The sequence below is a fragment of the Galeopterus variegatus genome, unplaced genomic scaffold (assembly GCF_000696425.1).
Source record: "Galeopterus variegatus unplaced genomic scaffold, G_variegatus-3.0.2 Scaffold3530, whole genome shotgun sequence".
Taxonomy (NCBI): Eukaryota; Metazoa; Chordata; class Mammalia; order Dermoptera; family Cynocephalidae; genus Galeopterus; species Galeopterus variegatus.
The window spans coordinates 166258-177702 of NW_007729641.1; the positions used below are offsets into that span (position 1 = coordinate 166258).

General features: G+C 35.9%; 1 protein-coding gene across 1 annotated transcript in view; it reads left to right on the top strand.

The window, feature by feature from the left end:
* LOC103600976 (zinc finger protein 345-like) overlaps nucleotides 1–1953 on the top strand; it is a 28750-nt gene extending 26797 nt beyond the window's left edge. Inside the window, 1 exon segment of the mRNA XM_008585342.1 lies at nucleotides 3–1953. Within this exon segment, the coding sequence (XP_008583564.1) occupies nucleotides 3–49 (47 nt within the window). The 3' untranslated portion in view covers nucleotides 50–1953.
* The last annotated feature ends 9492 nt before the right edge of the window (nucleotides 1954–11445 follow it).

The following is an 11445-nucleotide window of genomic DNA, read 5'->3' on the forward strand; positions in this document are numbered from 1 at the left end:
AAAATGTTAGAGAAAATTCTACGGTAAATCAAACCTCAGCATACATTAAAGAACTCACACTGGTGTGAAACCATGTGAATATAATAAATGCAGAAAATCTATCATAAATCAGACCTCAGTGTACATCACAGAACTTGCACAAGTGAGAAACCTTGTGAGTGTAAAGAATGTAGAAAATCTTTCTGCCTAAAAATCACACCCCTATAAACATAAGAGAATTCACACAGTGACCCTATGAATATAATGTGTGTGGAAAAACCTTCAAACATAAGTCAAACCTTGGCACACAGCTGGGGATACACATGATGTAAAGAACACAGGAAAACTTTTGGTAGTAAATCAAAAAGTGTATATCAGAGAATGCATACAGTTGAGAAACCATATGAGTGTAAAGAATATAGGAAATCTATCAGAAGTCAAATTTTACTAAGCGCTCATTCATGTGGGAAAAGCCCCATGAATGTAACACATTGGAAAAACCTTTCACCAGGAACACACTTCAGGATGCATCAGCGAACTCACTTATAAAATATTGTACTGTTTGTGTAACATTCTGCTGTATAATGAATGTCATGTCTAGATTACTTGTAATACCGAATACAATGTAAAAACTATATAGTTTTTTCTGTAATTTTTATTGTACTATTTATTTTTCAAATATTTTTGATCTATGGTTGGTTGAATACACCAGTGTGGATCATCTTTTGTCAGTAGTCACACCTAAGCAGACATTAGAGAACTCACATAAGGATTAAATCCTGCATAGCAGAGGGTATTTATTTTCCAAAAAAACACTCTTTTGCACAGACAGCATGCATACTCAGCCTCTTGTTATTGTGTGCATGACCATGTAACTGAGCTGTGTTCAGGGGAATATGGACACAAGTGATTAACATTACTTACTGGCCTGGCAACAAAAACAACAACAAAAAATGTACATGCACTTCCTGATTTCTTATGCCCTCTAGAGCTGAAGTGCAGATGACTTCCAGGATGGAGTTGGGAGCCATAGGCTGGGGAAGGCCACTGTGACTTAAGACAGAAAGAATTGATTAGGGCAGAAATGATCTCACTTTTATTCTGAAACTCTTATTTGTACTTTGTGTAAGTGATAAATAAATAAATTGTTGAGCCATTTTATGTGTGATCTGTTTGCCCTACAGCACATCCAGCTTACTGTAGCTAATTAACTTTATATGAAGTTTATGAGAAAAGTTACCTGTTCCTGTGTATGAGAAGATTCACGTAGGAGAGAAACCTGTGTGATCACTTTTTATCCCAAAGTTCATTTATAGAAAAATAAAATTATGGGGAGAAACAATACAACACATTGGGAACACCTTATCAGGGGGACATCTTATTGAATGCTGAGAATAAAGTAAATTTTCATAAATATCTTTAATATGTCAACACTTTAAACAAAATTTCAAGTTTCTTGTACAGCACAGAATTTTAAATGAAGCTAAAACTGTCAACTTATGTAGTATGTATGAAATTTTCTTATAGGGTTAAATATAGTGACAAGACTATTTTTTTAAAAATTTGTATGCTAATAGTTAAGTGGAAATATTGCCTGACAAAGGACATTTGCCTATGTCTGGGGATGTTTGTGGTTGTCATAACTAGAGCTGCTACTCCACCTGTGGACAGATGCCAGGGATGGTGCAGTGCACGGAACAGCCTTCTCATGGGTGTGGGGTTCATGAAGATAAGTGTTCTATGTAACAGGAATTTTCTTTAGTGGAATCTGGCATAAATATGGGTTGTGAATATGTACACAGCATAATGTAGTGACTTACATTTGGATTTCTTACATTAAGTGCCACTCTGGCTTTTTTATAGCTTGTTAAATATCATGGACATTTTCTTGGTTGACTATGGATGTATACCCACAGGTATATGAAGATAATAAAATTTGTGGAAAAATAAAATATAATATAAATTATGTCCAAACTACTTGATGTATGCTCATATTTTTGGACTCATTTGTGGTAAAATCCCTAGCAAACTAGTAATAGAATAAAACTTCCTACACTTGAGAAAGGGCATCTATAGAAAACCTACACCTGACATCATACACAATAGTGAAAGACTAGGTGCTTTAACCTCAAAGTTTGAAAAGAAGACAGGAATGTTCAATTTTACCCCTTTGTTTAACTTTGAACTGGAGAAATTAGCCAAAAATATTACACAAATAATAAATTAAACCATCCGTATTGGAACAGAAAAAGTAAAATCATCTTTAATTGCAGATGATATAAAGTTATATGTAGAAATTTGTAAGATACTAACATATACTAATGCCCATAAGTGAATTTATCAAGGTCAAAATGCAAAATTCAACTGTACTTTTTATACTAGCAATGAGTAATCTAAAAATGAAATTTAAAAAGAAACATTTCATTCCTAATAGAGTAACAAATTTTAGAAATGAGTTTTACAAAACAAGTACAAGACTTTATACTAAAAATTAAAAGGAAAACATTGTTGAAATTTTAAAAACTGATAAATGGAAAGACATTCAGTGTTTAAGTATAAAAATATTTAATACTGTTAACTATACAGCATTTCACAAATCTAAAAACTTAATGCAATTTCTTTAAATTTCCAACTTTTTTACAGAAAGTGGCAGGCTCAGTGTTCCTAAGATTTAAGTGAAAATGCAAATAAAACAATACTCAACAACAATGTTGGAAAAAATTGGACAACTCACACTTCCCAGTGACATATCTTAGCTTAAATTACCATTAATAAGACAGTATGATACTAGCATAAGAATAGATTCATGTAGGTCAATGGGATACATTTAAAGGTCTAGTAATAAACACGTTCATTATGGCAAATTAATTTTGGCAAAGGTACCAAGATATTTCAGTGGGGAAAGAACAGTCATTTCAACAAATCGTGCTGGGTAACTGTATATCCACTTGCAAAAAGATGAAGATAGACCCCTCATTAAAATTACACACATACACACACACACAAAAAAAAAAAAAAACCGTAAAACATTTCTTACTCTGTTCAGTAGCTAGAACTATAAATTCTTACAGAAATATTTGAGTAAATACTTGTAATTATAAATTAAGTAACATTTTCTTAGATATTACACCAAATCCACAATCTTGAAAAGGAAATAAATTTTAAAAATTGCGCTTGATAACATTTTAAACATGTTTTTAAACAATACCGTGAAGAAAATAGAAAGGCATATGAATGAATGGCAAAAGTATTTAAAATTATATGTCTGTATAGTGTCTAGATTTCAGAATATACAAAAAATGTCTTAAAAGTCAATAATAGACAATAGATAAAGTCTTTTCAATGGGCAAAGATTTTTAATAGACGTGTACAAAGAAGATAATGCAAGCTGTCAGTAAGTACATGGAAATATACACAACACTGTTGATGATCATAGAAATGCAAATCAAAACCATGAGAAGGATAATTATCACCCAACAAAATGGCTGTAATGTAGACAGTAACAAGTGTTGACAGATGTGTAGAACACAGAACTGTCATATATTGCAAATGAGAATGTAAAATAGTGCAGCCACTTTGAAAAACTGGGCCATTTCTCAGAATATACATAGAATCACCATATTACTTAGAAATTTTACTTTCAGTTAGGTACAAAAAAAGGGAAAATCTGTGGCCACATCAAGACTCTTGTTAATGCTCATAGCAGCACTATTTATAATAGCGAAAAGTAAATGAAATCCAAATATTCATCAACTAGTGGATGAAAAAATGTATGTGATCTGTCTCTGCTGTAGAATACTATTCCCCTGTCAAAGGTCATGCAGAATTGTCTAGAGCTCTAGTGGTAGAGTAAATGCAATGAGATGAGTGATGGACATCTTCTAAACTGAGATTGTGATTATTTCATTACTGTATTTTCTACTCTTTCTGTGTTTTTCTGCTTTGTTCTTAGTGATAATTGAAAAAGAAAAGTTTTAAAAAGTGAAAGTGAACTCTCAAGTGGAATGTGTTGTAGGTGGAGGTCTTTGGCAAGTACTCTTCTTATGTCTTTTTATGTTTGTTTTCTAATTGGCTGATGGCCACTAACAGGATTACCCGACCAGAGCTGGCCTACCGGGTTCCTTTTAATGCAGTCAGAACAAGCCTTCCAGGAGGCTTATTTTAACACAGTCTATAAGCGGGTTGCCTAGTTACCCATCTGCCATTTTCTCTTCTCTCATGCTTGACTTCTCTGCTCTTCCCTGCTGGGCTCTGCTGTTTTTTTGGTGTACAGAGCATCCACCCTGAACCTCAGAACAAAGAGGTGAGCTGCAGAGAGTGACAACAGCAGAAGGGGTGACTCCATGATTCTGTCAGAGATGAGGGAGCAGATTCTCCCAGATGTGAGCTTTCCCGAGTCCATATGCTTCTCCATCCTCCCCTGACTCTTAAAAAGGGTGGGAAGTCCTATTATGACAATTGAAAGGTGGGGCCCTGAGTAGGTGATTATATTGTAGGACCATGCCACAGTGAATGGATTAATAATGGTGGCCAGGGGTGTGATTCTGAGGGCTTTAAATGAAGAGCACATGAGAAGTTCTCTGCCCCACCATTTTCTGCCATGTGAGACCCCTGAGGCACTGTCACCACCACTACAGCCTGCATCAGCTGTGTTCCCCAAAGTTTGGACTTACCAGCTTGTAAACTGTAACCGATGAATTCTGTTTTCTTACAAATTACCCACTTCCATGTATTTTATTATAAACAACAGAAATGGACTAATACGGGCCTCTTGAGAACAAATTTTAAAATGTGTGGGCTTTTCACATGGGAACTATGACCAAAGTCCCTGGGCACGCTTCTCCTGGAGGTCAGGAGGCAGGAAGAGTAACGTGACATACACATGCATGTACATCTTCCTGGAATAAGTCACTGGTTGTGGCGGGGCTTCTTTGCAGGAGCTGCCTGGTTACTTTGGCATCTACAGGAAGGAAAAAAAGAGCAACTCCACTGGCTGCTAATTGTCCAGAGCTCTGAATCTATTCCTCTTCAATTCATTATGGGCATTGTGGGTGGGGCAGGGGTGGCTGGTGCAGTCACCATGTGTTGTCAGAGTCAGGTTCAGTTTAAGGAGGGATGAACCTTCATGGCTGCCTTCTGTTGCCAGGTTCCAGGAAACAGGTGGGTCTCCTTCCTATATTTCATGGGGGAACAATGACATCCTGCTGTTGTGTTGTTTCTTTCTTCTACCTTTCAGAGTTCTTTGAGTGCTTCTTGTGTAATTTTAAGAGTTTGTAGTTGAACTTGGTATAGGAGCAGGAACAATTGTTTCTGTCATCTTCAGACAGGAAGTTCTAGTTAACATTTTTCTTTAACTCAAGCCACTCCTGACATTTTAAACTAATTTATCTAAGTTGATAGTGAAGGTCCCCCTACACAGTTGTGATCAAATTTACCAGTTGAATAGATTCCGTCTCCCCACTGTACACTGATACTGCCTCTCCTATAGACTGTACTTCCAAAACTGCATGAGTAAGTTTCTGAGGAAGAGATCCTGTTCTACTCATCTGTTTTCTATTAAGGTTAGTGGGTTTTGTAACAAGGTAACTGTCATCTGTAAATCCTTAGACCTTAATTTGTTCATAATCCTATACTAAATGGGAATGCCAGGACTGTATTAATTGACTGTTTATCACAGTTAACCTGTGGTGTTTCTAATTTTATTAGAACTACTCCAGTTTTGTTCAGAAGTAATATTATTTGCTGCAGACATTTTCTTGCAGACAGTTATAAAATTGTATGACTTTGGATATATTCATACATGGCTAAGTTTATTTGGTAATATACTTTAAATCCTTAAAATAGTCTTAATTACTGTATTTTTTTTAGGCATGTGTTAAGTGTGACAGAGAGCAGGGACTGCATTGTGGCAGTTGTGTCCACAATGGTTATTGCAGAATTGGTGCTCAAATGTTAGAGGTGGAAATGAAACCACTGTCCATGATTTTGGTTAAAAAAGAAAAGAAAAGTCAGTGTCAAGAAGCAGTGTACTTCATGGTCTGCTTCTCATCAGAGTGCGGCAAACTTAATCTTAGTTTATTCACATCAGCGATCGCTTCCTGTCCCCATTCAGAAGACACTGTTTAGTCTTCATCTTACTTCTCAGTAGCTATTGAAACTCCTCCTTGGTTTCAGTAACACTGATGTCTCTGTTTCCTCTTTGTACTCTATTGCCCTTCTTTTTAGTCCCTTTTATGAGTTCAAACTCAAAAGTTTAAATAACCCCATGTCCAAGACTTGACATTTGTTTTCATGGGTATTCTCTTCCTAGACAGTGTCACCTGTGCTCAGGGTTTCAGGTTGGTCCTGGGATTTCTCTGCTCTTCATCCAGATCTTCTCTGTATCTCATGAAGTCCTCTTCTTGGTTATCTCAAGTTTCTTATGCTTGGCTCTTCAAACACATAATATTTTCTCCCCATGCAACAAAAACAAAACTGCCGGAGACCAGCTCTGCAGGATTCGTTGGACCTGAATAGGTGGTGTGGCGATGGTGAGGAAAAAAGAGAAAGGCAGACCACAAATGTCTAGTGCAAGTGTGGACAATGACCACATGAATCTTGCTTTATTTATATCTTTTTACTTAATTTTTTACATCATGATTTATCTTTTAATCAAAACATTTCTTATTTTGTTTCTATTGAAAAAGTTCAAAACGTTCCAAAGCACTCATGCTGTGACAAAAACATCTATTCATGCATCAGTAGTTCACCCCAAAGCCTGTGGCTTGTGGCCAGGAAACTATACAATAGCAGTATGTTTGGCTTTAAAGAGCGTCAGACTTTTAGTTTGAACTATTATTCTTAATCTTCTTAGCTTACAATTTAACCCCTTTAAAATCCTACTTATACATATACTTGATTTTAATAACATTGATTAGTTATGTTTGACAGTTGTTTATATAATGTAATCATTTTAATTTATAATCAAAATCACAATATTTATAACATGATTATCATAAAACTCAACTATAAATCTCTTAAATCTTATGTTATTGATACAAGTTTTATGTTACAAACTGATTTAAACAAAACCTGTTAATATCAAAATTTATGTTTTTCTACTATCTAACTTCTTCATCTTTGTAACAAAACTTCTCATCTCCCTGCCAAGAGACTCTGGGAACAGCACAGGGGACAAAACGAAAAGTTAAATGACCCTACTCAAGTACACTGCATCATTCTTATTGCTAGTGTGGAATGATATATTTTTGGTGAGTCAAGTGAAAAAGTGGGAGTGGAGAAGGAACAAAGAAATCTGTAACTAGTTGTGATCAATTAGTTGTAAGCACCACTGAACTTGGACCCACCGTCTCCCTAGGAGATGTAGATTTATAAAAATTTAACACAATAACTTCATTCCACATGCACGAGAGTATGATCACAACTATAGAGCCAGTTATTCTAAACTTATGGGTCAGTGCACACACCACTAACAGGAAAGATCAACAACAAAATTAAATCAAGCCAACCCATACTGGGAACATGCATCAAAAACACCTTTAGTACTGACAATGCCATTTAAATAAACCAGTTAATTCTGATGTATTTTAACATGTCCTTTGAGAAACTCCAGGGCCCTTGGAATTTCCCAAAGCCATGCCAAGCCAAAAGGTTAGGCTGTTTAATTCTGGGAAGCCTTGTCAAGGAACCAAAAGTAAACAAACAAGAAATTCCACAGAGCTGTGCCACACACATGGGACCCCCTTGTAGCCTGCAGAACAAGGGGTATCACTCCTCAGGATCCCATGCCGTTCCTTATAGCAGGATGGCTCTCGACACAAAACCAACGAACAACAAAATCCATTTTTAAAAAATGGAAAAATCCGTGTATGTGTGTGTGTGCATTTCTATCTTCTCATAACTATCAACAAAGGTTTTTCAAGTACCACAATCTATAAATTTAGAGAACAGGTTCGTCCATTATCCACTCATGAATCTTTTTTGTTTGTTTGTTTGTTTGGCTTTCATGTCTCTCAGTTCCATCACCTTTTCTCCACCTCATCTCTCCTGACCATGTGCAAGTTACCATCACTCATAGCAACCCTAAGATCTAAAAAATCACAGTTAGCTGCTAGTAAGGGATTATATTTTATAAATTTATTTCAAAACATTTCAATAACTTGTACCAAGCATCTTAAGGTTATCAGGTTTTGCTTGATTGTTTTTTACCCATTTTACCCAGGGACTTCACTTCTGGGGATTAGTATTGTGGAAAAACTTAGAGGCAGATGGAGAGTTAAACACAGGGAGGTTCATTTCAGCAATAATCACAAATGTATGTAAGTTTAAAAATATGAGACAAGAAAACTATGACCTTCAACGATACAAATATTTGAGAGCTTAGTATTAATTACACTGTTCTATAGAGAACACACATGGAGACATTTAAATTATGCAATAAAATCATCATACATTTAATATTAAAATTCAAATATAAAATTTAAAATCTGAGTATTAACTTACATATCCAGTATAATCTCATCTAGGTTTAAAAAAAAAAACATACTAATTCAACACACACTTACTGAGTTTCTAATGTTTGGGTGATGCCTTCCACCCCAATCAAGTGTCTTATTTTACCTTCTAATGACTGTGCAGGAGATAACATGAGTGTCACAGCTGGAGACAGACTCGAGCTAGACCAGTCAGTCTCCATGGGACATGGTCCTCAGCTCTTCATGTCCAGAAACTGGGGGATTATCAGGGAACCCAAAGTTATTGTGACTTATAGAGATGACTTGTAAAAAATGTTAATGGGGTTTATACTCTTCCAGTGACATACTTCATGGGCTTTATTGTGGTTCCAATGTTTATAATTTAAGGTGTCAGAGCAACCAGATTAGGAGAGAAATGGCTACTGACTGATCTGAGAGTTGGAGCCAAGGCAGGAGAAAGTTTGTGGGAATATCCTCTACCCCAAGGCAAAATATATATCACTAGTTACTAGGACTGCTCTTCTGGAATGCCTCTGCTCTTTATGCTCAAGCTGGGTCAATCTTGTGAGATCATGTTTTGGGGCCCTGATTTAATTGTTTGGTTATATTTTGGTTTGTTTTCTGGTTTGGGTACATGCTATCTCCATTTGGTAAATCTATTTTATTCTCAAATTATAACAATAAAAAGACAAGAAACTTTTCATCTTCATGATACCAGCTATGTTATTTATGGGGTCCAGTGCAAAATAAAAATGCACAATGAATAACTTGTTTAAAAATTATTAAGCATTTGATTATGGAAACACTAGAAATGTAGATTTGGGTTTAGCTGAGAAACTACCATGATCTACCCCAGGATGCCATGGAGAGTGTAGACAGATGACCCCAGCACTCAGCATGCCCACACCCAGCCATTGCCTGGAGCTGAGGGCAGCAGCAGTCTTGAACAAAGGAGGGAAAGGAAAAGCCTATAAGCACCAGGTTACAAAAGAGCAGGGAGCCAAGACCCATCCCTGTAAGGCAGAGGGAGATCAAACTGCATGAGCCCACCCTCCAAGCCCCCTGGCACATGCCACATTTTCTCACTGGACTCAACTACAAAACACAAATCCAAATTAAATTTAATAAACATTTTAAGAAAGCAATCATAGAGCATTAAACTCCATGTGTGGGGCCATTTTGTGAGCAGAGGACCGACCATGCCAGTCACAAGCGGTGGAGCTGGCCCTACGGCTCCATTTCCATAGATTGGTCAGCCTAATTTACAACCATCTACAATATGTGAGTCTCTACATACACACACACTGTGTATTTGATAGAAATTAAGTTTAACTTCCTGATGGGAGAAATGGCATCTCATTTCAATTTATTATTTTCCTTGACCTTGTCAAACGCACATCTTTTTATAATTTCATGGGATATTTTCTTTATTCTAGACTTCAAATTTTGAAGGAAATTTTAATTTGCTTTTTGAATGTTCTTAGTTCTTGTACATTCTCTTGACGGACTTCAATCTATTAACTTTTCAAAATACAAAACATTTAAAACCTAAGCTAGTAAAATGTATGAATGTCTTAAAAATTATGTTTTTCCCATGAATCCTTCCCAGTCCCTGAGGTACCAGCCTAGTTAACTATTATTGGTAATATATATTTTTAACATAAAAACCAACTGGATTTTTTTCTTACTTTAATTTTTTCAAGTTTATTGTGGTATAATTGACAAATAATTCTATATATTAAAGGTGTACAATGTGCTGTTTTGATATGTATACATTTTGAAATGATTACCACAATCAAACTAATAACATATCCATCACCTCACAGTTAGGCTGTGTGTGTGTTGAGAATACTATACTTAAGATATAATCTCTTAGCACAATTTAATTGTTCAATATATTATTCTTAACTATAATCACCTTGCTTTACGTTAGGTCCCTAGAATGTATTCATATTATAATTACAAGTTATATATATATATTTTTTAACCAATGATATATCAATGATATATGTGTTCACTTACATCCTGTCCAAACAGTTGTCTTCTGACTTTTTCCTAATAGCCATCTCAGCAGGTGTGAGGTGATGTGTTACTGTGGCTATGATTTGCATTTCCCTGATGATTAATGATGTTGAGTTATATATACCTTTTGTCCATTTGTATTTCTTTTCTGGAAAACAAAAGTCTATTTAGGCCTTTCTCCAATTTTTAATGAGGTTACTTGTTTACTTGCTACTGAGTTGTTTCAGTCCTGCATGATTTCTTATTTCAAAGAGAAGTGTGACCGTCTGTATTTCATTTAATATAGATGATGAAAAAACAAAACCACAATGCCCGCTTTGTAGTAAAAACATGATTTTAATAGGGTGTGTGTGTGTGTGTATAGCTATTAACCTGTATGAGTTTCTTATATATTTTGGGTATTAATTGGTTTGGCTGCTCTATTCCTTTTACTCCATACCACTAACCTAAAATAAATTCTTTAAAATATACACAACATGAGACCATTTCTCACACTTCCACTGGGATCACAACAGGTTAGGCCACTGTGTCTTTCAGTGTGATGCTTGCAACTTCCTTCTCACTGGGCCTTTGTTGGTTTCTCTTCTCTAAATTTATTTTACTTTCCGCTTGTTAATGCCATTAGCCCAATACTGCACAACATGGTTGCTATGTTTGAGTGTGTTTCTTCCAAAATTCAGATGTTGAAACTTAATGGCTAACGTGATGCTATTAAGAGGTGCAATCTTTAAGAAGAGATTATATTATGAGGGCCCCTCCCCTCATGAATAGAATTAAGACCCTTTTACATGAGGCTTTATACAGCCTTTAGCTGGCTTGCCCTTCTGCTTTCTGCCATGTGAGGACACTGTGTTCCTCTCCCCCAGAGGATGCAGCATCCGTGTGCCTTCTTGGAAGCACAGAGCAGTCTTCACTAGACAATCAAACCTGTTGGTTCACTAATCTTATATTTTCTGTCCTCCAGAACTGT